General features: G+C 37.3%; 2 protein-coding genes across 15 annotated transcripts in view; one reads left to right on the top strand and one right to left on the bottom strand.

Moving 5' to 3' along the window:
• The window catches only part of CCDC125 (coiled-coil domain containing 125), a 31,551-nt gene extending 11,995 nt beyond the window's left edge, over positions 1–19,556 (top strand). For 3 of the 5 annotated variants that reach the window (XM_060635619.3, XM_060635618.3, XM_060635620.3), the window contains 9 exons: positions 244–330; positions 1,115–1,192; positions 1,891–1,976; positions 8,752–8,834; positions 10,382–10,497; positions 11,241–11,348; positions 12,503–12,677; positions 17,065–17,201; positions 18,060–19,556. In XM_060635619.3, the coding sequence (XP_060491602.3) occupies positions 244–330; positions 1,115–1,192; positions 1,891–1,976; positions 8,752–8,834; positions 10,382–10,497; positions 11,241–11,348; positions 12,503–12,677; positions 17,065–17,201; positions 18,060–18,368 (1,179 nt within the window). In that variant the 3' untranslated portion in view covers positions 18,369–19,556. Of the gene's footprint in view, positions 1–243; positions 331–1,114; positions 1,193–1,890; positions 1,977–8,751; positions 8,835–10,381; positions 10,498–11,240; positions 11,349–12,502; positions 12,678–17,064; positions 17,202–18,056 lie in introns of all 5 variants that reach the window. The other 2 variants (XM_078449173.2, XM_078449169.2) reach the window with 2 other exon arrangements.
• CDK7 (cyclin dependent kinase 7) overlaps positions 1–27,853 on the bottom strand; it is a 62,305-nt gene that overhangs the window by 3,532 nt on the left and 30,920 nt on the right. For 3 of the 10 annotated variants that reach the window (XM_078449184.2, XM_060635627.3, XM_060635622.3), the window contains exons 10-11: positions 25,990–26,139; positions 22,696–22,843 (exon numbers count right to left, since the gene is read on the bottom strand). In XM_078449184.2, coding sequence (XP_078305310.1) covers positions 22,696–22,843; positions 25,990–26,139 — 298 coding nt within the window. Of the gene's footprint in view, positions 1–15,874; positions 16,086–17,194; positions 17,438–17,461; positions 17,860–22,060; positions 22,259–22,695; positions 22,844–25,989; positions 26,140–27,853 lie in introns of those variants that run through there. The other 7 variants (XM_060635623.3, XM_060635621.3, XM_060635630.3 and 4 more) reach the window with 5 other exon arrangements.

The raw sequence follows: 27,853 nt of genomic DNA on the forward strand, positions 1-27,853 counted from the left end.
TATTATTAGCTGTGTGGTCTAGAAGGATAAAAGCAAAAGATGTGGACTTGTAGTTACAACTGGATAGTAAGAGTCTCAGTGTAAAGCCTGCCTGGGCCACTTATGAACAGTGGAGGAATTTCAAACCTCTTTTATAAGGTCAAAGTGCTTAGAGTCAGTGCACACTGAGCTTACATGTAAACTATCCACATTTGGGGTTGCATATCTTGCAGATGGGTAGACTAATCTTACTTCTCTCCCTAGGAGGTAGAAATTTTAAAAACTGAACTTGAGGCATCTCAGAGACAACTTGAGGGTAAAGAAGCAGCACTGAAAATTCTTCAAAGCATGGTAAGAAGTTATTTTTAAATTTTTAGGTAGTATGGTTTTATCTTTTAAAACAAAAGCGTCTGTGCTTAAAATAGCTTTTTTGAAGGCGTAGATTTTTTTTAAACTTTTACTGAGGTAAAATTTATATACCATAAATTTCACTTGTTTTCAGCATACAATTTATCCTTACTGGAGTTGGATAACCATCTCTAATTAGACTAACCAGTCTAATTCTAGAACATTTCCCCAGTATTCCCCAGAAGGAACCTCTAATCCATTAGCAGTCCCTCCCCATTCCCATCCCCAACCTTAGACAACCAGTCATCTTACCGTCTTTTGGATTTGTCTTTTCTATTTTATATGAATGGAACGATACGACATGTGTCTGGATTCTTTTAGTTAACATGTTTTTGAGGCTCCTGCATGGTGTAGCACGTGTCAGTACTTTCTTCCTTTTTATTGCCTAATAATATTCCATTGTGTAGATATACCACATTTTGTGTATCCATTCACCAGTTAATGGGCACTTACATTGTTTCCTCTTTGGGGCTGTTATGAGTAACACTGCTCTATTTGTTCATGTACCAGTCTTTGTGTGGAAAGTTCATTCATTCATTCACTCTATTCATCAGGAGAGCCGAGCGAAGATCTGCTGACTTTTGAACTATCAAATTCTCCATAAAAGGTGGTCTCTGTGGAAATTCTCTGGTTTTCTACTGTCTTAGAATAAAAATGTGAACCTTACTGTGCATAAAGGAGTGATGAGAAATTTAATGTATACTTGTATGATTTTTATTTTTCTTAGGCAATATTTGGCAAAGCCACAAGTCATACTCAAGTGATGCTTCAAAAAACTACGGAACAAAAGAGATCCTTGGAGAAGGTATTTGCCACTTTTAGTGTAGACTTGTTCAAACTACCAAGCTTTCAAATAGCATTTCCTTTAAAAACCACAAGACTAATGGATGTCTGTTTGTTGTGCTTTTTTATACAGTCCCGTCCCTTTTGGAATTTATAACCCAAAACATATTGTTACATGGGCAAACAATTAAGATTTCTTTTATTTCCTCATTTTAAGGTAGTAGGAAGCTTGACACTATAAATTTTCTTTTCTTTTGCTCCTTCTCTGCTTGTTTGGCAGAGCCTGCCTCTTTCTGACCACCTCATTGTCACGAAAATAGTAGTAAGGGGTCACCTTGGAAGGTCTTGTTCTGTTCCTCCTGAACCCTCCCTTGATGGGAGTGTCCTGGGCTCACACTCCCAGGAATGGATTTTGCTTCTGGGTCTGTATAGGTTGGGGGTGGGGGCGATGAGGAATCTAGGTTCTGAGAAGCAAATTTTGAAGCTAAACAATGTGAAATTTTTCTCATAGTAAGTAAGCTTTGGCAAAGCTCTTCTTGAGTGCTAAAGAGGCATGTTGTACGTGTTTTTAAATGTCATAAACTCTTTTTGAACAATAATTAGTTTCTCTTTAACCTATTTCTGTTAAATGATTAAATGATTTATTTCAGCTATTTACAATGTCCTGAAATGATTTATTTGTAGTAATTTTCCATGAAAAGTCCTATTTTCTTTCTATAGGAAATAAATGCCTTGCAATGGGAAATAGAATTTGATCAGAATAGATTTAAAAATATAGAAGAATCATGGACCCAAAAATATGACAGGTTTGTATATTTTTATTCTGTACTTTTTCTTTGGAAATCTCTAAAGTGTGTATAATTTATTTACTTACATTTTTATTTTTTTAATATTTAAATAATCTCTACTCCCAATGTGGAACTTGAACTCATGACCACAAGATCAAGAGTTACATGCTCTTTTGACGGAGCCAGCCAGGCACCCCATAAAGTGTGTATAATTTAAATGTAGCTTAGGCTTTCTTTTCTCCTTCTGTGAGCTAACCATGAATATTATAAAATTCTTACTGCTTATCCACTTCACTGTTCCATATTTTTCTGTTAGTATTATCTTTTTATATAATATAAATAAACTATATTTTATTGGGCTTAATGCCCACAGTAGGGTTTGAACTCATAACCCTGAGGTCAAGAGTTGCATGCACTCATTACCAACTGAGCCAGCCAGCTGGGTTCCCCTATAAACTGTATTTTTTTAAAAAAAATTCTTTTTTTTAACGTTTATTTATTTTGGAGACAGAGCATGAACGGGGGAGGGTCAGAGACAGGGAGACACAGAATCTGAAACAGGCTCCAGGCTCCGAGCTGTCAGCACAGAGCCCGATGCGGGGCTCGAACTCACGGACCCGCGAGATCATGACCTGAGCCGAAGTCGGCTGCCCAACCTACTGAGCCACCCAGGCGCCCCTAAACTGTATTTTAAAAAGCAATGTAAGGGGCACCTCGGTGGCTCAGTCTGTTAAGCGTCCAACCCTTGATTGTGGCTCAGGTCATGATCTCACTGTTTGGGAGTTCGAGCCCCACATCAGGCTCTACACTGTGAGACTGGAGATCCTGCTGCTTGGAATTCCTCCCCTTCCCGCCCCCCACATCCACCCCTGCTCTGCTATTCTGCTCAAGCTTGCACGTGCTCTCTCTCACAAAATAAACTTAAAGAAAAAAAAAAAACTTTAGGGGCGCCTGGGTGGCTCAGTCAGTTAAGCATCTGACTTCGACTCAGGTCACGATCTCATACTTCATGAGTTCAAGCCCCGCATTGGGCTTTCTACTGTCAGCCCAGAGTCCACTTTGGATCCTCTGTCTGCCTCTCTCTCTACCCCTCTTCCGCTTGCACGGGCGTGCTCTCCCTCTCAAAATTAAATAAAGATTAAAAATAAAAAGGGGCACCTGGGTGGCTCAGTCAGTTAGGTGCACAACTCCTGCTCAGGTCATGATCTTGCAGTTTGTGGGTTCAAGCCCCACATCAGGCTCTATGCTGACAGCTCAGGGCCTGGAGCCTGGTTTGGATTCTGTGTCTCCCTCTCTCTCTGTTCCTCCCCCACTCATACTCTGTCTCTCTCTCTCAAAAATAAACGTTAAAAATAAAAATAAAAAAATTTCCATTTGCAACTACGTGGATGGAACTGGAGGGTATTATGCTAAGTGAAATTAGTCAAAGACAAATATCATATGACTTCACTCATGAGGACTTTTAGAGACAAAACAGATGAACCTAAGGGAAGGGAAACAAAAATAATATAAAAACAGGGAGGGGGACAAAACAGAAGAGACTCATAAATATAGAGAACAAACAGAGGGTTACTGGAGGGGGGATGGGCTAAATGGGTAAGGGGCATTAAGGAATCTACTCCTGAAACCATTGTTGCACTATATGCTAACTAATTTGGGTATAAATTAAAAAAAAAAAAAAAAAAAATTTAAAAAAAATGCTAGGCAATAAAATAAAAAATAAAATAAATAAAAAATAAAATAAAATATAAAAAAAACTTGGGGTGCCTGGGTGGTTCAGTCGGTTAAGTGACCAACTTCAACTCAGCTCATGATCTCATGGTTTGTGAATTTGAGCCCCATGTTGGGCTCTGTGCCTGGAGCCTGCTTCAGATTCTGTCTCCCCCTCTCTCTATACCTCTACTGCTCACATTCTGTCTCTGTCTCTCAAAAAAAAATGAATAAATGTTAAAAAAACTTTTTAAATAAATTAAAAAATAAAAAAACTCTAGGGCACCTGGATGGCTTGGTTGTTAAGCATCTGACTTTGGCTCAGGTCATGATCTCCTGGTTGGTGGGTTTGAGTCCCACATTAGGTGAGTTCTACCTGTCTCTGTCTTTCCTTGTGCCCCTCACTTATTTGCTCCCTCTCTCTCTCTCCCTCTCAAAAAAAACCAAAAACAACAACAAACAATTTTAGGGGTGCCTGGGTGGCTCAGCTGGTTAAGCATCTGACTCTTGGATTTGGCTAAGGTCAAAATCTCACGGTTCATGGGTTCGAGCCCTGCCTGTGTCAGGCCCTCTCCTGATAGCATGGAGCCTGCTTGGGATCTCTCTCTCCCTTTATATCTGCCCCTCCCCGGCTTGCTCTCTCTTTCTCTCTCAAAAAATAAACATAAAAAAATAAAAAGCAGTGTAAGAGCCATGTTTTCCAAGTTATTTTATCATTGGCATTTGTTTTTCATATATCTTTTAAGCAATTTTTATTAGTATGAATTTATTTAGTAACTTTATTTTTTAATTTTTTAAAATCTTTATTTTTGAGAGAGAGAGCGACAGAGCATGAGCAGGGGAGGAACAGAACATACAGAATCATAAATAGGCCCCAGGCTCTGAGCTGTCAGCACAGAGCCCAACGCAGGGCTCGAACCCACGAACTGCAAGATCACAACCCGAGCCGAAGTCAGACGCTTAACTGAGCCACAGACGCCTCTATTTAGTAACTTTAAATTATAACATACACATATTATTATATACACATATATCAGTCACTGATAAACTGATTTGATATCTGGGATTATAGATGGCTTTAATACCTAATTTTTAAATTATTATTAACTTTTAGTCTGAGATAACTGAACATGTATAGAAAAGTTGCAAGAATAGTACAAAGAAATCCTGTATATCTTCAAGATTCTCCAAAGTAGAACCCTTTACCACATTTGCTTTAACATTCTGTCTTCTTTATAGTTACATATGTGGATACAGATAGATATCTGAGCCATTTAAGAGTAAGTTACATATAAGGCCTCATTATTCTAAATACTTCAGTTTGTGTTTTTTAAAAAGGGACATACTCGGGCGCTTGGGTAGCTCAGTCGTTTAAGCGTCTGACTCTTGATCTCAGGTGGGGTCATGACCTCCCAGTTCGTGAGTTTGAGTCCTTTGTCGGGCTCTGTGCTGATTGCTGGGAGCCTGCTTGAGATCCTCTCTCTCCATCTCTCTCTGCCCTTTCCCTGCCCATGTTCTCTCTCTCAAAATAACTTAAAGAAAGAAATAAAAAGGGACATAACTCTGTCATAACCATAGTAAAATGATCAAAATTAAGACATTAACCTAATACTCTATTTTTTTAAAGTTTACTTGAGAGAGACAGAGAGAGTGAGGGAGGGGCAGAGAGAGAGAGAGAGAGAGAGAGAGAGAGAGAGAATCCCAAGTAGGCTCTGTGCTGCCAGCACAGAGCCCGATGGAGGGGTCTGAATCCACGAAGCCCTGAGATCATGACCTGAGCTGAAACCAAGAGTCGGATGTTCAACTGACTGAGCCACTCAGGTGCCTCCTAATATTCTTGTTTAACCTACAGCCCTTATTTAGATTTGCTAATTATCCTAGTAATAATACCCTTATATCAAAAGAAAAAAATTCCTGTGTTCTAGGATCCAGTCCAGAATCACGCATTGCATTTGGTTGTCATATCTAAACTTCCGTCCCCTTTAATCTGAAACAGCTATGAGGAGTAAGGAAGAGCGAAGGAAGGGGAAAACATCTGGAACATTTATCAGTGCTTCTTTGTCCTTGACATTTTTTGAGGAGGACAGGGTGGTTATATAATACACTACATTGGAAATGTCTGGTGTTTCTGAATTCGATTCAGGTTATGCATTTGGGGCACTATTACTACTGAAACAATGTTGTTATTAGTGCATCATATCAGGGACCCTGCAATGTGGATTTGTCCCGTTCCTCGCATATGAATGTTGACTATTTGGTTAAGGGGTGGTATCTGCCTTCATTTTCCACTATAAAGCCATCCTTTTCCCCCTTGTGATTAGTAAGCATCTTGTGGGGAGATGCTGTGAGATTATGTGATTTATTGGATTTTCACCCACTAGTTTTACATCCACTGCTTATTCTGCCTGAAGCAGTCATTACTATGACGGTTGCCAAATGGTAATTTTCTAATTCTGTTATTCCTTCTATATTTATTTGCTGGCATTTTAAGAGCTTTTTTCCTCCCCCATTTGTTTATACCAAAATGGATTCATGAATTCTTGCATTATTCAATGGGTTACTATCATAATTTCTTTTTTGCATACAGTTTTCCAACTTCAGTCAATGGGAGCCCCTTCAAGCTGGCTCCTGTGGCTTTCTGACCTCCCTGTTATTGTTGGAGCACTTTCTTGCTTTCTGGTACAAGATGTAATAGGCCACTATGCTTACAATATTGGCATCTTTCCAAGGATTCCTGGTTCCTTTTAGCGGGGAATGGTGTTTAGAAATCAAGATCTTAGTGCTAGGTGTGCTTATGGCTACTGGAAGTCATTGCTAAGAGGTCCTCTGAGAGGACAACTGGAAATGCACACGCACACACTGACATATACATCTACCTCTTCATCGCTCTCTGTTCAGAACCCTTGAGTTCACACCCATATCTTCAACTGCAACCCACCACCACAGGGTGCATTTGAGCCTTGCCCATTTCCATATTTGTAACTTCCAGTGAGAAACCTGGCTCTTTTCACCCAATGTTTACTTATTTGTTGTCACAGAATACGCAGAAAGTAGCTTTAGAATTGCTAATACACACCATTGCAAAATCAAACCTACTAACTAGAGTTCAGTATTTGGTTGCAGTTTTGTTTCTCGCCTGAGGGGATCCAGTCAAAACAAGTGTTCAAAACTAACTTTAGTTTTTTTTCTCTTTCTGTGGTTATACAATTCATTTAAGTTCATTTGTTTTTATCTATATTCTGTTTTAGAGTTGTTTCGTCATCCTTGTTGATTTATTTATTCGTCTGATCTATTTTTGATCTTATAAAACACTGACCTGCTTCCAAAAGTCAGAACTATTCTGAGGTATACTCAGAAATGTCATTCTCCCCCCAGGGCCCCTACCCCATTCCCAACTTGCCATCTTTCCTTCCCCTCACTATCTATATAGATAACCAGTTACTGTTTTCTGATTTATCATTCCTCTGTTTCTGTTTGCACAAATTGGCAGATATGTTTGTTTTCTTATTTCTCCTTCTTTCTTACACCAAAGAACAGCTGACTGTACATATTCTTTTGCACTGTTTTTCCTTTTTAACAATATATCCAGGAAACCACTCCATTGTGTGGATGTGCCATAGTGTACTCAACTATTCTCCCATATAGAGGCACTTAGATTGTTTCCAGTATCTTGCGGTTGTAAACAGTGCTGCAGTAAACAGCTTTGACATATATATTTTTGTGTTGTTGGGAGATGTACTTCTGGTGTAAATTCTTAGAATTGCTGGATCAAAAGGTCAATTCATATGTAGATTTATTAGATGTTATCAAATTCTTGTCTGTAAGGCTTGTACCACTTTGCATTCCTACTAGCAATGCATAAAAGTGCCTCCTCAAGAGAATGTCACAAATCTTAATTTATGCCAATTTAATAGTGTTGTCTTGGTTTTTGTATTTTGTTTTTGTTGCACAGAATCCAGAAAATTCTGATTCAAACACCCAGATTTGCACCTGTCAGTAGACTGCCTTTTAGGATATTCTTCAATTAAGCAGAACTAGCAAAAGAGGTTTTATTATGAAGTCTGCACAAAAAGAGAGTGAACCAGACAGCAAAGCATGAGCAGGAGAGGGGCAGAGAGAGAGGGAGAGAATCCCAAGCAGGCTCAGCACTGCCTGCGCAGAACCTGATGCAGGGCCCAATCTCAAGAACGGTGAGATCATGGGGGCGCCTGGGTGGCTCAGTCGGTTAAGCATCCGACTTCAGCTCAGGTCACGATCTCACAGTCCGTGAGTTCGAGCCCTGTGTCGGGCTCTGGGCTGATGGCTCAGAGCCTGGAGCCTGCTTCTGATTCTGTCTCCCTCTCTCTCTGCCCCTCCCCCGTTCATGCTCTGTCTCTCTCTGTCTCAAAAATAAATAAACGTTAAAAAAAAAAAAAAAAAAAAGAACTGTGAGATCATGACCTGAGCCGAAATCACGAGTCAGACACTCAGCTGAACCACCTAGGCGCCCCTAAATTTTTATTTTAAGTAGGTTCCACACCCAATGTGAGGCTTGAACTCATGACCCTGAGATCAAGAGTCGCATGCTCTACTGAGCCAGCAGCCCCTCTCCTTATTATTTTTTATTTTTTAATTTGAGATACTTCTGATTGTTTCTCAGATGAGTATACAGAAGGGTTAAGAGTATGTCCAGAATCTTACCATGCTCTAAATTGTTTTTGTTTTGTGACACATATAAGTTCTAGCTTGTTTTGAAGTAGGAAAAATTTTATCTGGGTTTTTGTTTTCTGATTATGGGATACAAATATTCTCATTCAACAATGAAATGTTAGGGGTGCCTGGGTGGCTCAGTTGGTTGAGCGTCCGACTTCAGCTCAGGTCATGATCTCAGTCCATGAGTTCGAGCCCTGCGTTGGGCTCTGTGCTGACAGCTCAGAGCCTGGAGCCTGCTTCAGATTCTGTGTCTCCCTCTCTCTCTGCCCCTCCCCTGCTCATGCTCTGTCTCTCCCTGTCTCAAAAATAAATAAAAACATCAAAAAAATTAAAACAACAAAAACAATGAAATGTTAATGTTTTAGTTATTTGGAGGGTACTTTTTTTCCAGGCTAAACTGTGAAAATGCAGTCCTCAAGGAAACTCTGAATGTAAAAACAGAAGAAATTAAAATGCTGAAGTCGGAAAATGCACGTAAGTGAAGAACATTATTTTGATGATTGGTTAAGAATATTATGTTAAAATATCAGTTTTAGTGTCCTATGTTAAGAACATACGTATCAATAGACAAAGTGCTATTATTTAGAAGTAACGTACTTCCAAGAAATGCATCATTAGGTTTTTTTTAATGAAAAAATTTTAAGATGAAATTCACATATCAAAATTAACCATTCAAAAGTAAATAATTCATAACACTCACAATGTTGCGCAATTATCTAGTTCCAAAAGATTTTCATCACTCCAAAGTAAAACCCTGTATCCAGTAAGATTTCTCCCCATTCTCCCGTTATCCTTTTGTTTTTCTACTCAGTGTAAAACAAAATGGTAGAGCACCTCATATTTGAGAAACCTAAGTACATGTTTTTTGGGGGGACATTAGTAGGAATGTATTCTAATAGTATTAAGGCTAATACTAGCACTCTTGCTTTTTCAAGATATTGACTGACTACAGACTTGAAAGTTTTTACCTATATGTGTATACACACACACCCCTTATGTAATAAGTCACCTTATGACAAAAGTTAATAAAAGAATTTAAGATATCTTAAGAATATATTTCTTAAGTTTATTAATTTATTTTGAGAGAGAGAGAGAGAGAGAGAGAGAGGCAGAGAGAGTGAATCCCAGGCAGGCTCTGCACTGTCAGTGCACACCCCAAGGTGGGACTTGATCCCACGAACCATGAGATCATGACCTGAGCTGAAGTCGTACGCTTAACCGAGTGAGCCACCCAGGCGCCTCCAAGATGTTTTAAGAATATTAAGATGGCATCAACTTTTTATATAATTTTAAGAGATGTGTTGTTTCTTCCTTCTTAGCAGAAACTGTTTTAAGGTAGTGGCTTGAAGGAGACAAAGTTCTGAATCAGGTCATGGGCCTGAGAGGGGCACTTTCTGTAGTCTAGTAAGTGAATAGTGGCAGAGCTCCTGGGTGAGAACTGCACAGAGAAAATGGTGCTTCTCCATACCTGTGATTAGAGCAGATGGGAGATTTCACCTGTTAGGTTAGTTCAGGAAAGCAGCAGCCTATAACCACATCCACTCCCTCTCTACCACCTCACTCTGCAACAAGTCGGGGAGAAGTCACGATTTTCTGTTCCAGGATGTAGGACCGCTCTTGTTATAAATGGTTGAGAACTTGTGAAAACTCATAATAGAAGTCTAATAGAGTTTGGATAGCTGGTCCATTTGACATTAATGTATGAGATCTCACCATCTGGTGGTCTCAAGATCTAGCAAGTGCAAATAATTTGCATTTGTATGTTCTTTGAAAATCCTACAAATTTTCTTTGAGCAAATGAAGACCAGACTTTGGACACTTCCACATTAAATACAGTAACATTTCATCTAGTGTTAAGTGTCTGTTATCTCGTTTGATACCCACTATTTTATCAGATTTTCTGGCTGTGCAGTTTTGGTAGGCAACGTATGGTAGGCAGTGTATGATGTTGGTGTAACCAGTAGCTTAGGTGAGGCCGGAGTCAGACTGCATAACTAACACTCTTCTTTGGCCCTTCCTAGTTTTAAATCGACAGTATTTGGAGGCCCTTGCCATGCTGGAGATCAAACAGCAGATGGCAGCTCAGGAACACAAGTGCCGTGATAAATGTGGTTTTACAGAGGTTTCAGGTCTTGAGGTAGGTAGGCAGGTATGAAAGATGAACAAGAGGGAGATTTTCTACTTTCCTTTTCCCCATCACCGTCTGCGACATGTTCTAGAATAGCACTATACTTAGCAATTTGAGACTGAGGGTAAGAGAGGCCCATTGGTTTCCCCAGGACAGTTCCTCAACCTTACTGGTACCATGCATTACATTCTGGTACACTAGGACATGTGCTGGCCACTTCCTGCCCCATTTCTTATTTTTATAGTTTTAGCATAAGCTGTGTTAGCTGTGTCTCACATGACACAATCACAAGTATTTTTTTAGAAATGGAGGGATGATTATTTTCCTGACATATTAAAATTCATTCGTCATTTTTAAGCATGTACCTCTCCCTGGTGGGAGCTGGCAGGAGTAAATGCTGGGCAGCCAGGCTAAGCTCATTCACAAATCAACAAGGTAGATTTTAATATTACTTCAAGTTCCTGGCAGGGATTCAGACCATAGAAACTGGTGCCAACTTAGAAGTTTTGGAAAAAGAAAAGAAGCAAGGTAGAACTCCTTTATGGATTTGTTCCAAGTAGTAACATTCTTTCCTCATTTGTGGTTGGATCCTGAAATCCGCCTGTCAATTTTCTTCTATTTTTGTTTCTCTTTCCAATTTCTTTGAATTGCATGCTCGAATATAAATGTGCATGTGTGTAAGTGCCCTTGCGTTTGTGTGCAGCTAGGTAGTGCGACCCTCAGTAATGGGAGTAATGTTTTTGGGTTTAAAGCTTGCTGTCCTCAGAGCCTGCCTTTGCCATGGTCCCGGAGGGAGTCCCTGTGCTTGTGCCAAAATGGCGGCATCGGCTCGGAAAATGCTTCTTAAGCTCAAACAGGAGGTAAGTACCATATTATCAAAACACTAAAAGCTTTTTTTTTCTCTATTGATAGAAGGGAAATATCTGCAATAATTAGCTTCCTTTTAGTAGTCACTGGCTGTGGAACTTAGGCTTACTTTTATGTGATAGAATTAACGTACAAACTGGATTTTATTTACATGGTTCCAAAATACAAATAGTACGTGGCATGATACTATGGCAACATAAAGTTGTTTGCCTAAGTTTATAGTTAATATTTCCTAAGTTTATGTTTCTTTTCTCTATAAATGGTCCCCAAATTACTCTATTTATAATTAGAGGAAAAAGCTCATGCTTAAAATCACTAGGATCCACAACACTGATAAATGGGGAGATTAACATGAAGCTTAGCAGAAAAACAGCAAGGTATACTGAAGGGACCTTTGTACCAGCCAGACCTAGGTTTGAGTCATAGCTCTAATATTTTCTACGTGTGTGGGTTTGGACACATATGTTAAAACAGAGAATAATAACTAGTTATTGGGCTGTTTTGCGGAAATAGAAGAGGCAGACATTTAATGTTTAGCACTGCACCATGCAGGTGCTGGCACTTAAATGACAGCTGCCATTATAGTTAGTTATAATAACAAATACAAACATGGACCATAATTTTAAAAATATTTTACCTTTATTGAAGGTATGGAATTTCAAGTCTTCAGACATAGGAAAAATAACAGCTAAAAATTAGCAGTTCATTAAGACAAGCATAAGATTACAAAGATCAGTCAGGGTCAGTTATGGCACGTACCTAAAAGGTGAGATTCATAATTATTTTCAGTGATACTGTCTAGACTGGCCCAAGGCAGAATGGAAATGCAGCCTTTGGCATCCTCCCTTCTTACTTGTTGGGCAGGACACACACAAGGCCTTTCTGTGGTAATGAGGTAAGGTCCAAGAAGTGGATTAACAAGGAATGATCGGGCACCAGGAAGGAAATTTCTGGTAATCTAGTTCAGAGTGGGCAGCTACTGTAGAGGGGAATCAGCAAGTACTAATTAGTTTAAGCACATGAAATAGATCAGACTGACAGATACATGCTAGGCAGGGAGACTACATTTGCTAATGTTGCTCAGCATTCAGGCAAGAATTGTTCTAGTTTTGCATATGACACCTGTCAAACTTTCTTTCAAAACTAGTTGGGACTTTTGCAGAAGAGTAAAGAAGAAGCTTACATAATGGCAGATGCATTCAGAATTGCATTTGAGCAACAATTAATGAGGAAAAATGACCAGGCACTAAGATTGACACAAATGGATAAAATGTGTAAAAAAGCAACAAAATGGATAAATTGGAAGCACCTTAAGGAGGATGGTAAATATGAATTATAATGGCAATAATCAGGTACAATTTTAGTTGTTTTTGATTATAATCAAAGTTGATTATGCACCGTTAAATGAAAGGAGAATATAATTAAAGTCTCACAGTTGTGATTTATTACAAAATTTAGCAACTATGGGAAGAAAGGGGGGGGGTCACTGGACGTTACATATGCAGAAGAAATATTGGGATCACTAAAACCATAAAACAGTAGAATCTTTTCTACTACTCAACTATCTCATTTAAGCTACTTAAAAAAAAAATTGTTCACTTATTTTTAGAGTGTGTGTGCACACTAGTTGGGGAGGGAGGCAGAGAGAAAGAGGGAGAGGGATAATCCCCAGCAGGCTCCAAGCTGTCAGCACAGAGCCGGACACAGGGCTCAATCTCAAGAATAGTGAGATCATGACCTGAGCTGAAATCATGAGTCAGATGCCATGGGGTGCCTGGGTGGTTCAGTCTGTTAAGTGCTGACTTTGGTCATGACCTCACTGTTCATGGGTTCGAGCCCTGTGTTGGGCTCTGTGCTGACAGCTCGAAGGCTGGAGCCTGCCTCAGATTCTGTGTCTCCCTCTCTCTCAGCCCCTCCCCTGCTCGTGTTCTATCTCTCTCTCTCAAAGATAATTAAAAAAAAAAAAAAAAAAGACCCTTAAAGCCACCCAGGTGCCCCTCAACTATCTCATTTAAATAAGACCATGTTTAGTGGGGAAAGTTTATGAGTGCTAGGTGATTAAAGGGAAACTGCCTAGATGTCATAATGAAAATAGTGAAACTCAGGGGTGTCTGGGTAGCTCAGTCAGTTAAGCGTCTAACTTCAGCTCAGGTCATGAGCTCACAGCTTGTGAGTTTGAGACCAGCATCTAGCTCTGTGCTGACAGTTTGGAGCCTGGAGCCTGCTTTGGATTCTGTGTCTCCCTACCTCCCTGCCCCTCCCCTCCTCACGCTCCATCTGTCTCTCAAAATATAAACATTAAAAAATTTTTTAAAAAAATAGTGAAACCCAAACATGAAGTATATCTAATTAAACTTTGCTGAAATGTGTGATTCTAAAAGGAGATAGAGGAGTAGAGGAAAAATCTTAAGTTGGAAATATTAATAAAATACTTTTATAAAAATGAAACAAGTTAAGGGTTAAGTTTTGTTCACATACCTATCAAAAGTTCGTGGCCATTTTTCAGTATTGTACTGGTGTGAACAAAATATATAAAAATGGAATAAAAGAATAAAAATGACAGTTGGAAGTAGATCATCCAATAAAATCAAAGTAGCTGTTATTTTTTAGAAATTTTAGTTTCTCTAAATGTTCAGTATCAGTTTTTATTCATCAGTATTATTCAGTGCAACTCATATTGCTTCAATTTAAAATTCCAACTTGAAATCTTTTATTAGTCAAGAAAGATTATATAGTGAAGTTTGTAGGTTTAGATGTTTTAATATTGAAATTCTGAGATGACTATATTTCTAAATATTTTCTAATATGTCAAAACCAATAATCCTAATTCCAATCTTTCTCGTGTTCAGATGAACTTTGGAAATATGAGTCTTAGAATATTAAAAATGAAACTTTTAATAAGATACCTATTTTTAATTTTTTCTCAAGTAGTACATATTCCTAATAATATACAGGTCAAGTGATGTGAAAATAAAATAAAATATAGGGAAAATATAAATAGAGGGAAAATAAAATATAGGGAAAATAAAAAAGGAAGCGATAAACAAGAACTATGAAAGTAGATAGAAGCAGATCATAAGACTTCTGTATTTAGACTGTTTATCAGGTGGAAGTCAGGGCAACACAGGAAATCGTAACTCTCAACACTGACTCTTAAGGAGGCATTCCACACTGTCCTGAAATTAATTTCTAAAATGGTTTTCTGACATGAGACTTACAACAAAAATCCCTGAGCTGGCTAATGTCATGTCTAAGTCCCCAACAATCATTTATGATAAATATAAAATCAGCATTTATATGGCTGTTATCTATAATAATCCCTTGATAAAAGCCAAAGGTATAACCTTAGTGCCCAACTCAATGTAGGTGATTCTGCCAGGCAAATATGCAAACATAGTCCATATACTTAGTCTTTTAGGAATTGATGGAAAATGTTAATATCTAGTTCTTTCAAGGACCACAAATGTGTAGGTCATCTTCACGCACCTCTTCTAAGCTAAGCCCTTGATAGGAGCTGGACTGCCGAATTTTCAAAGGTGTTCTCTTTAAGCACAACCTTGGTGTTCTGTGATGTGAACTGAAGGCAAATCCCTTTGGAAATGTAATTTAATTGCTTGTTTATTTTGATGGAAGATGAGGAGAAGAGTTATGGGAGAAAGAAAACGAAGGGCAAGGCATGGTTATTAGAACAATCTTATGAAAGCCTGCCACATTCTGTCATCTGCACAGAAGACCACCCACTGTGTGCGTGGAAGCTGGCCAAAAAGGTAATGCTAGACAGACAAAATGGGTTTTTCCTAAGAGGTAGATTAATATTCATTTCAGCACTTGAATACATACTCATTTTATATTCTAGAACGACTGCCTTTCTTAGCTAATGACAAACTTGAAAAACTTTTCCATTAAAAATATGATTTGACAGATATAGCTCCTGATCTTTGTTTTCCATTAAGGCCCTGAAGAGACTGGAAGCAGAATTTAAAATAACTGATTCATCTCCAAAAGGCCTTTAAAAGTCCATACAAGTGTCAGTAGCTCTTTGTCAGTTTCTTTTTTTTAATGTTTATTTCTGAGACAGAGACAGAGCATGAGTGGGGGAGGGGCAGAGAGAGAGAAAGGGAGACACAGAATCTGAAGCAGGCTCCAGGCTCTGAGCTGTCAGCGCAGAACCCGACGCGGGGCTTGAACTCACAGACTGTGAGATCATGACCTGAGCCGAAGTTGGAAGCTCAACCGACTGAGCCACTCAGGTGCCCCTACTCTTTGTCAGTTTCTTAGTGACAAGACTGATTCATTTTATTCATGTATTTCAGTAATCTGAAGAGGGACAGGACGTTGCCATAGGTCAGTTTCTTGTATGTGGTTAACATCTTAGAAGACATTAACTTTTCTTGTTGATATGGCAGCTTAGACGAGTTCTGAGAGATAGGTTATAGCATATTTCTTTTTTTTAAGACTACAAATAGAGATGCAGATTCATTCACTCATCAAAGCTAATGAGCACATCAACTTGTCTGGCTTTTCTCCTTTTGTCGAAGTTGCTTGAGGAAGAGGTCAGTGAGTGAGCCCCGGTAGCTGTGGTTTATCAGAATTGGGTGGAAAGGGAATTGTCTTTTATCTGTTCTCAGTTTTCCATTAGACCATTTGCAGAGCATTCCAAAGGCATTCTTGATGTTTTCTTTGTATAAATCCACAATTTTGGTACCTTCTGCTATAAAACTGCATCCTTTCTATAAAGAACATCATCAGTGTACACATTTCAAGATGTGGACTTTTAAACATTAGGTCAGTACCTGGGCTACATGTTTGTTTGTTTTTTTAATTGTGCTAAAATATACATAAATTTACCATTTTAACCATTTTTAACTTTAAGTAGACTTCATGCCCAGCATTGGACTTGAACTCATGGCTATGAGATCAAGACCTGAGCTGAGACCAAGGCACCCAGGCATCCCCCATTTTAACCATATTTAAATAAGATTAACTTCATTCACACTGTTGTGTACCCATCAAGACCATCCATCTTCAGAACTTTTTCATCTTTCCAAATAGAAACTACCCATTAAACACTAACTGTCCACTCCCTTCTCCCAGCCCCTGTGCTCTATTATTTAATGACACAGCAATCCTGAAGCATGGAGGCTATTATTCTCATTCTAGAGTGAAGAAAAAAAGCACGGAGACCTTGTCCAAGGTCACTGAGTACGGGGCTAAATGAGGATTCAAGTCCAGGTCTTTCTCCTCTAACGCAGGATTTGCATGGTTTAGAGACCACTTGTGGCCTGCAGACATGTTTTGTTGGGTCTACATAGCGTTGTCAAATAATGTTGGTAAGTGGCTGACATTTAACACTGGAAGACTTCACACACACATCTGGATTGCTGCTTCCTCTGGAAGACTGAGATGATCTGGTAATGTGGGCTGCATGCTCTCTCAAGGGAAGCTATCGCTGGGAGCCGAGGAGTAGAGCAGCAGGCAGGGCATTGCTCTGGGTCCTTACACTGTGACCCACTCAACCTCCGTTTGCCATCCTGCCTCTCAAGTCTGTGTTCTCTTCCCACTACACTGATGCCTGACTCACCAGACTTCTCCAGAAGAGAACCACCTCTTGACTGATTTACAAATGAATTATCCTTGGTTCAGACTTACCTCTTTTCCTGGAAGTATATGAGTGAGGGTTTTTATGTTTCAGTTGATTTGCATGTTCAGTTTTAGGATTACCATCACAAGGAAGTAAGAAGACCTTAGGGCAGAAACTGTTGGGTATGCTCCCTTCAGAAAACAGTTCTAAGAAGACTGAAGACCAGGATAATCCTCAGGAAGTCTTTAAGATGCTAACAGAGTTGGTCAGTGTTTTTGCTTTCTCTTGTTAGAAGTTGTGGTTAAGCTAATCTTTTTGTTTCCTATTAATTCAACTCTTTTTTTAAAAATTCCGTTCTTCAGTACTCTGTACTTGCCTTTTATGCCCTTTTCTCAGCTGAGGTACCATCCTCCAGTTTTGATCTTCATCTCCTTAAATTCCCTGCATGCTCTTCCCACTTCTCCCATCCATGTTCTTCCTGTACAAGTTAAAGCTTCACCTCTGAAAAGAGGGGGCTCCCTGTAATTAACTGCAGGTACCTCTGTCATCTGCATTTACACATACATTCCATGACAAGACCTTTTACTTAATTCAGGAATTTTTAAAATGTACAAGGCAACTTTCTCACACATTATATCTTGAATCATTATCCCTATTTCATATGACTAAACTAAAAGACTCATGCTATATGAACATACTTATCTATACAAGAGGGTTAAAGTCATTTATTCACATATAAATATATTTTAAAAATTTCACATATAAAGAACTTCAGCCTTCTCTTGCAGGGGTAATTACATGTTGATATTATTTATACACACACACACACACACACACACACACACACACACACCACGTGTATGTTTTTCCTCTCTCTTCAGATGACCTACAAAAGTTTCAGCAGAAGGAAACTTCTGTTCTTCCTTAAAAAAAAAAAAAAGTCCTCAGTAATGTGTAGCATAATACTTGGGGATTGCTAGATTAACTTATTTAATTAATGTATTTACATTGACTGACTTAACAGATTGAAGACAGAACATTCTGAGAAAAAGTCTTCTGATTATAGCTCTATATGCTGTGATTTATTGACTAATTGGCATATTTTTACTTTTTGTCCAAGTAGTTGAATGACAAAGAAGAAGCTTTGGCTCATCAAAGAAAAGTTAGTTACATGCTTGCTCGGGCATTAGAAGAGAAAGACACCACCTCAAATGACAATAAGGAAAAAAATCTTGTGAAAGACAATTTTCCATTAAAAAATGCATGGGGGAAAGCTTCAGAATTCCCTGTACTTCATGATCCTGTGTTTTCAAGTGTTCACATTTTAAGTTCTGCGGGCTGTCTTTGTTCAATCCAGCACCCTCACAGAGATCAGCACTGCACAAGAACTCTCAAAAGATCCTGTTCTTTGCCATCAAATATCATGTTTTGAAGATAAATCAATTGAAATCAGACCTGAGAGCTGTTTATATTATGACACTTTAAAAAAGGACTGTACAAATGTTGCTACATCTTCAGAAGTTATATGTTTTATGGGTATTTCTAAGTTTTAGAAGGTAGCTTAAATACTCAAATGTTTTCTACAAGAAATTTATTAATATTCTGTGTTGATGGATTTTATAAATTACATTAGTATGCTTTATTAAATTTTCAGTATTTGCCAACATCTTAAAAACAAGAAAGTGATTTCTGAGAAAAAAAAGTTATTAAACTATTTTGATTGACTAAAGGGATCTTTGGCTTAAGCAACAATATAAATTAATGCTCTAAGAAATAACAATGCCTAGGAGTGGCTGCATGATAATTTTTGAAATACATGTATCTTGTTTTATTGCTATTTTTCAGGATTTTCATTTGCCAGAGAAAGGTTACAACTAATAATTTCCTTAAGTTAACTTCAATAAAAAAGTTATCATGGTGGGACTTTGGCAGAAGTATATTCAAAGCATTGCTAGTTACCTTTATAGCTTCTTTTTTTGTTGGTGTGATGACACTTTGGAGCCAGAACTGTGTAGAATTCTAGCACTCACACCATTCTTTGGTTTTGATGCTGAATTTTAAGGTATTGCGTAAAATCTTTAATACCTTCTGGGAATGTTGCTATATTAGTAATATCACAATTATGCCAAAGGAAATGCATTACACTGTCAGAAGTTTTAGAAGTTTTGTAAAACTTTAGTTATGATCTCTAGTAAAAAAAAAAAAAAAAGATATATGGCTACATTGAATACTACTTATAGATGAGGTAACAACAGGGTAAAATGAAGTAACAATATAAAATAGAAACCATTTATAGTTGTGTTAAAGCAAGAACATTTAGTTGGCTTTAATAAATATTAATAAAAGATGAACTTTGGCAAATAAATTTTGAAAAAAGGAGTAATGATGAGGAACTACTGTTACTAGACATTAAATTGCATTGTCCTGGTAGTAATATAAAGCTACATTATTTAAAATAGTGTGGTACCAACAGGTCAATGGAATATGATAAAGAATATACACAGAACTAATACATATAATAACTTAATATGAAATAAAAGGTAAGGAAAGCAAAGATTTGGGCATGTTCAATAATATCTAAGTGTAAAAAACAGTAAAAGCTAGAAATGTTCTTTTTTAATGTGTGTATATGTGTATTATATAAAATGCAGATGCTTAAACTGCTAAAATTTGGAATACTCCCCAAATGACAGAGAATCTAAATCAACAGTTCACAAAGAGGGATTATATATGGTAAGCAAATGTGAGGAACTGTTCAACAACAGTAGACGTTTAAAAAAAGTAAATGATAATGAGATACCAAATTAGGAAAGATCACAAAGATTATGTGAGTGCTAGAGATGATGAGGGGAAACAAATACTTTCATACAGTGTTGATGACCGTGTATATTTGAGAACCTGCATTCAATTTTGGGGGCATATAACTCAGAAGTGAAATTGCTAGATCATATGAAAATGCCTTTAAAATTCTTTTAAGCAAAGACTACAGTTTGTCATAGCAGCTACACCACTTTACATTCCAACCAGTAGTACACAGGGTCCTAATTTCTCCATATCCTCACCAACACTTACTACTTTCTATGATTTTTTTTTTTATATATAGTAGTGATCCTAATGTGTATGAAGGGGTATGTCACCGTGGTTTTGACTTGCATTTCCCTAATGATTAGTGATGTTGAGCATCTTTTACATGCTTATTGGCCATTTCTAGATCATCTTTGGTGAAATGTCTATTCAAGTCCTTTGCCCATTTTTTAAAATATTTTATTGTTGAGTTATCTTTTATCAGATATATGATTTGCAAATATATTCTTCTGTTCTTTTCACTGTGTTGCTTAACACTCCTGTGATACATACAAGTTTTAAATGCTGACGTAGTCCAGTGTCTTTTTTTTTTTCTTTTTTCAGAGAGAGAGAGAGCACGTGAGCAAGGGGCAGGGAGACAGGGACGGGGAGAGAGAATTTCAAGCAGGCTCCACACACAGTGCAGAACCCAACACAGAGCTCCATCTCATGACCCATCATGACCTGAGCCAAAATCAAGAGACAGACACTTAACCCACTAAGCCACTCAGATGCCCTATGTCTTTTTCCCCCCCACTTTTCTTGCCTGTGTTTTGGGGTCCTATCCAGGAAGTCCTTGCCAAATCTAATGTCATGAAGCTTTCCTCTATATTTTCTTCTAAGAGTTGTTACAGTTTTAGGTCTTGAGTTTAGGTCTTTGATCCAATTTGAGTTAGTTTTTATATATGGAGTAAGATAAGGGGAAGTATACTTCGTACGCAGCAAGGAGCCCAGTGTGGGGCTTGAATTCACCACTTTGAGATCAAAAGCTGAAATCAAGAGTCAGATGCTTAACTGACTGATCCACCCAGGCACCTGGGATGGGGTGGGGTGGGGTGTGGAGAGTTCTTCATTTTTAAGAACTGAATAGCTATTGGGAACACAGTGGAAATATGGCAATATCAACATTATTGAAAATACATACTTTACGATTCCCATCCTGATTATTTAAGTACTAATCTAGGTACTGCTATAAAGAGATTAAAATCCCAAGTAAATTGACCTTAATATATGGATAATCCAATCAGGTGACCTTTTTTTTTTTTTTTTTTTTTTTTTTTTTGAGACAGCAGACTTCCCTTTTTGGTAGCAGACAAGAAAACCAAAAAGATTCTAAGCACGGCTGCTGGCTTACAGATGGAGAATGCCATGTGACAAGGCATGTGGACTGTCTTAGGAAGCTGGGAAAAGCCTTGGCTGACAGCTAACAGGGACAGAAAGCATGTGCATTAAAATCACACGAACTGAATAAGCATAGAAGCAGATTCTCCTCTAGAAACTCAGATAAGAGTCCAGTTCAACGGACACCTTGATTTTGACCTATGTGAAAACCACTGTTGAGCCAGGTCAGATATCTCTGGCTTATAGAACTATGAGCTAGTAAATTTGTGTTACTTTATGCTGATACACTTACGGTAATTTTTATACAGGAAAGAAAAATAACAGTCCATAAATAAAGCATAAGAATGTAGTGTTGTATACGTAAGATAGATGTATGTTTATATATTAGACGGCTGTTAAATAAATTAGATATATATGTATTAACATGGAAAAAATAAAAAAGCTTTGAGTAAAAATAAATTATAGTATGAGATAGCCTATCATTCATATAAAACTTGGAGACTCAAAACAATACTGTATATTACTACATGCATTTTTATAAAATAGCAGGATAAAATCATGGAAAGACCCTCATTTCCTGAGAGTCGCTTCCCTTTTGGGAAGCCAAAAAGGAAAAGAATGGAATGGCATATTAAAGGGACCTCAATTTCATTTGTAGTTTTATCTTTTTTTTCCTATTTAGTATATTAACATTTGTTAACTCTAGGTCGTAGGTATATGCTACATTACTACTACTGCTTCCATTTTTAAATACTACCTCTACCCCTACTACCCTATTTTTAAATACTACTATAAATCTGTGAAGCTAGACGGGCCAGGTCATCAAAATAACTGATGATTATTTTTATTAAGGTTTCCTTAATGAATTTTCAATTCTACGTTTCAGAGAATTGAATTTAATCTTACTTTTGCACTCTCATCAGAAAAATCAGAATTAAGTTTGTTTTAAAATACATTTAATAAAAATAATCCAGTTTTACATATTTTACATGTGTAGAATATTTACAAATTCCTTCTACAGCATTCACTTAACGTTTACTATTTTTCCATTAATTGCCTTTTGGACTATTTCCTTCAGTAGTAAAATACTGTCCAGTGATCTTTGTAACTAAAAAATTAGCTTCTTGGGTAATCCTCCTAGGTGAAAAAAAAATGAGGTTGTTCACATTTAATCTTATGGCAATTCTAACCAGTCATTGCATCCAACTACATCCAATATATTTTACTTGCTTTGATTTGCTAATAGCACTTGTTAAACATTAAGCATGTAGTATACCGATAAAAATTTATAAAGAAAATAAGGCACACATTGATAGTTCGTGCAACGCTGAGGTATACTCAGAGTATACTTTTTCCATGAGTCAAAAGTATACCACATCCTTTTAAAATGTTTGGTTTAATTATTTTCAATGGAAACAAATATGGCTAAAATACCACATTCTCTACCATACACTTAAAAAAAAGCAAACAGCTCACAATCTACATGTCTCAGCTGCCCCTCAGTCACTAGCTATACATTACCTACTTGGAGTTTTCTGAATTCATTTCATTTCTTATGAAAATGAAAGTTTTACCTTGTTCCAAGGCCTGTGTTCGCTTCCGTTTTGTTGCTACAGCTGGATTTGACTGTTCCTTTAAAGTTTCCAGTGGACAGTTTGGTCTTGGCAGCTGACATCCAGGTGTTGGCCCTGGCCGATTACTGAAATACTTAGTTTTCAATGCCTTTAAAGAAAAGATACCAAAGAAAGTAGGGTTTTAAGTAAGTATCTGAACTGTTTATGAAAATCAAAACACCAGAATTATTGAGAACATTAAAAACACTATGTGAATGCCCCACTTCCAACATGAAATTAATCTCAAGAATTTGGATGAGCAAATTACTACAAAGAAACATATAATGGTTTAAGATTGGTTGAAAATTTCATTACCTTAAGAAAAAGAGACAACCTTGTAATTTTTCTACAGGTGAACAGCCTTTATATTAAATATGAAATATCCCTAGTTAAGACATGTATAATTCAGCTCTCTATACATAAGGGGCTCTATAGTTCAACATGTAAAGACAGAAACTTGCTTAAAAAGAACTTCAAAGTCTGTCACAACATGTATGTGTATTCAAATTCCAAAGCCTGTAAATACAGATTTTTTTTTAAGTTTTTTAAAAGACGCAACAGGCTGGTAACAATGTACTAAAATCCAACAATTTACCACAATTAAAAATTTTACTGGGGATGAACTGAACAAGGTTATTTCTACATAATACCTGGTCAATGTTCTATGACATGATACTTTCTTTACTTTGGTCCTGAATTCCAATAAAAATAGTTTTATTCTAAATGACAAATTTGTCAAGTTCATACATTATTTGCATAGTACAGCTCAATAGGCACAAAAATTCCTTTTCAATAATCTTTTCAGGAATATAAAGAAATTCATACAAACTTTTCAAGCATTTCCTCTCACAACATTATTTTACACTATTTGCAGTGACAATTTAGATTCCTTACTTCAAGAGAGTTGCATTTCTAAAGTATGCTTCCAAATCAGCAGTTCCCTAAGTAAATTAAGCTAATCCTGAGCTATCAGAGATTTAAGAAAGGGAGACTATCTCATTGCAACTTTAAGACAGATATCCATGAGTCAAAACCCATTTTAAAAAATTCATTCTGGGGCACCTGGGTGGCTCAGTCAGTTAAGCATCCGACTTCAGCTCAGGTCATGATCTCACAGTTTGTGGGTTTGAGCCCACCATTGGGCTCTATGCTAACAGCTCAGAGCCTGAAGCCTGCTTCAGGTTCTCTCTCCCACTTGCGTGCGTGTTCTCTCTCAAAAACAAATATTTAAAAAATTAAAAAATAAACATTAAAGAATTTTTAAGTAAAAAAATTCTATCAAAATATAACCCAAATAAGTTGTACAACTAGTATTTTTCTATAAATTTTTATTTACATGTTTTATATTTTGATTTTTACTATTAATGAAAACAACTTTCTAGATAATCTGACCTTATCTCAAATTTCTTATGATGAAGGTACTGTGTGTGTGTGTGTGTGTGTGTGTGTGTGTGTAAAGGTTAACGATAAGGTACTTATTTGAAATGAGAAGAGTGCTTCTAATCGTAAAATATCTAGCATGTATGTATGAAGGTAACACGTACTGCCAAAAAGAGAAGGCCTATAGAAGTAAATGCATTAAACAATGATCTGGTAGTCTGTAATAAACTTAAGTGAAAAAATATCTATTTTATATTCTTGGTATATTGTGCGTAGATATGAAGACTTGTGACATTTCATTTAAATCAGGGTCTTACTTTACGAAGCCAAATCATTGTACTGTGTGGCATTTCTACACTTCCCTGCCACAATTTAAAAAAAAAAACAAACTTTTTTTTTAGTGTTTAATTATTTTTGAGAAAGAGAGACAAAGCCCAAGCACAGGAGGAGCACAGAAAGGAGACACAGAATCCGAAGCAGGCTCCAGACTCTGAGCTGTCAGCACAGAGCCCAACATGGGGCTCAAACCCATGAACTGTGAGATCATGACCTGAGCTGAAATCAGATGCCCAACCCACTGAGCCACCCAGGCACCCCTCCCTGCCCCAATTTTAAGTGTTTGTGACACTAATCTTTTTTTGTTTTGTGCTTGTTTTTAAAACAAAGACAATGGATTTTTTTCTTTCAAAATCTAATGTTCTTTTGTTTTTGTGTTGGACAGTATTTCTTCCTTCTTATGGAAAAGCAGATATTCTTGGTCTTCTAATTTTTTTGAGTTTGATTCTTATTTCCCTTAAGTTAGGGTCAGTATCGATGTCTGTTCTATTCAGATTATCTTTCTGTCTCTTGTAAGCATACAGTTTTTTCTATTTTCAGGGCACCTGGCTCGCTCAGTCAGAAGAGCATGTGACTCTTGGATCTCAGGATTTTTAGTTCAAGCCCCACACTGAGTACAGAGATTACTTAAAATCTTTAGGGGTGACTGGGTGGCTCAGTCAGTTAAGCATCCAACTCAGGATCTCACAGTTTATAGGATCAAGCCCCGCATTGGGCTCCACACCGGCAGCACCAAGCCTGCTTAGGATTCTCTCTCCCCGCCCTCTCTCTCTGTCCCTCCCCCGATTCTGATTGCTCCCTCTCTAAAATAAAGCAACTTTAAAATAAAATAAAATCTGGGGTGCCTGGGTGGCTCAGTTGATTAAGCATCTAACTTGGCTCAGGTCATAATCTCACAGTCTGTGAGTTCAAGGCCCACATTGGGCTCTGTGCTGAAAGCTTGGAGCCTGGAACCTGCTTTGGATTCTCTATGTCCCTCTCTCTGCCCTTCCCCTGCTCGAGCTCTGTCTCTCAAAAATAAATAAATAAACATTGAAATAAATAAATAAAATTAAATAAAATCTTTAAGAAAGAAAAAGAAGGAACTATACCATTTTCTCCCCATTATCACTTTCTGACTATGACAATGATCAGCATGCATACCGAGACTACATTTCATGGGGAAAAAAAACCAGAACACTTTTGGCATTAGGCTTGGCATTAATTGAAATATCATTATTTTAACAAGTACAAAGCCATTCTTATTGTTTCTTCTCTAGGTAAGCTACTTGAAAGCCAATTAATTATGAAATAAATACGTATTTATACGTTCCTAAGCAAAAGTAAACTCTCTTGTTGCATATGCATGATGTAGTTTAATACCAGTCTGAATGGGGCTTGTAGCTTAGGTACAAGATAAAACTTATAACTACTTAAAACAAAAACACATCTTTACAGTATTTAAAGAATGTTAGAAAATCTTATGATACTCTATTTTATCAGTGTCAGAGTTAAGATTATCCTCATATTTCCTAATATAAGAAAGATATGCTAAAATACCTGTGTGGCTGTAATTCGAGTACATGGGTTAAATAAAAATAAGCCTTGTATGAGATCTAACAAGTCGTCTCCTGCTGCAATGAAGATGTGTTGTAACGGGATTCCAGGAAAACTCTTAAATGTCACGAAATCTGGAAGACTACACATGTCCTGTAAAAATATTTATAATTCAAACTTAAGGACTGAAAGTCATATACATCTCAAATGAAGAACTAAAACTGTCAAATGATCTATCTAGAAAATTCCAAGAAATCTATTTAAAAACTCCTAAAATTACTGAGTAAAGCAAGGTTAGAGGATACAGGATAAAGACACAAAAATCGATTGTGGTTCTATATACTGGTAACAAACGTGGATACTGAAATTTAAAATGCCATTTAGAATAATTCAAAAAGAATAATCAAATACATGAAAATCTAACAAAACACATAGGACACTTATACTAAAAGCTACATAACTGAGGTGCCTGCCTGGTTTAGTTGGTGGAGTGCTCAACTCTTGATCTTACAACAGAGTTCTAAGTTCGAGATGCAAGTTGGGTGTAGAAACTAATTAAAAATAAAATCTTAAAAAAAAAATGATGAGGCCTGTCCTATTCATGGATTTGGAGATTCAATTTTGTAAGGATGAGAATTCTCCTCAAAATGATATATGGAGTTGAAGGGAATTCTTACCAAAATTCTGACAAAATCACTTTAGATTATTCTAAAATGTATGTGGGAAGGCAAAAGAACTGTCATAGGTATAACAAGTTTGAAAAACAACAAAAGTGGAGGAATCAATCTACCTGATTTCAACACTTAATGCATAGCTACTTTAATTAAGACTGTGGCATTAAGCAGAAGGACAGGTATAGATCAAAGGAACACAAGATAGAACCCAGAAACAGATCCCCACAAATATGCCCAACTGATTGTTTTGATATATTGTCTTATTTTATTCAAAAAATAAACCAAATATAAACAGATGTTAAAGACTGGTCTTTAAATATTCTAGTCAACAATGCCATGCTTGCCTATGATCTCAAAGACATAAAACTATATCCACACATCAGTGGTCACCAAAACATTCAGCCTGTGAGGCTGTTTGAGAACTCTTTTGACTATTTTTTCCAAGCTCTGAGTAACTCCAGGAATCTAAGCAGGGATAAGAGGAACCAGCTCAATCTTGGCATACTGCCAAAATGTGGCCAATCAAGCTTTAAGTGTCCACCAGCACCTGGGCCTTCTCCAGGTTACCAACAAATTAGTCCATGGTTCCAGGATGGAAAGTCCACTGCCCCAGACAGCTGATGAGTCTACCCAACTGACTTTTTTTTTTTTATGTTTATTTTTGAGAGAGAGACAATGTAAGCAGGGGAGGGACAGAGAGAGACAGAGGGAGACACAGAATCCGAAGCAGGCTCCAGGCTCTGAGCTGTCAGCACAGAGCCCAACTTGAACCCATGAAGTGGGAGATCATGACCCGAGCCAAAGTCGGGACTGTGAACCGACTGAGCTATCCAGGCGCCAACTGATTTTTGACAACAATGCAAAGCAATTCGATGGAAAGATAGTCTTTTCAACAAATGGTGCTAAACCAACTGGACCATACACAGGCCAAAAAAAAAAAAAAAAGACCTTTGATCAAAGTCTCACACCTCATACAAAAATTAACTCAAAAAGGATCACATACTGAAATGACAAATGTAAAACTATAAAACTATTTATAGTTTTAACTTTTTTTATAGTTTTGTTGAAAAATCTTTGAGACAGGCAAAGAGTTCTTTAACTTGACATCAAAACAAGGATTTGTAAAAGGACAAACTGATAAAATAGATTTCATCAGAATTAAAAACCAAACAATCCAATCACAAAATGGGGAC

The sequence above is a fragment of the Panthera onca genome, chromosome A1 (assembly GCF_046562875.1).
Source record: "Panthera onca isolate mPanOnc1 chromosome A1, mPanOnc1 haplotype 2, whole genome shotgun sequence".
Classification (NCBI taxonomy): domain Eukaryota; kingdom Metazoa; phylum Chordata; class Mammalia; order Carnivora; family Felidae; genus Panthera; species Panthera onca.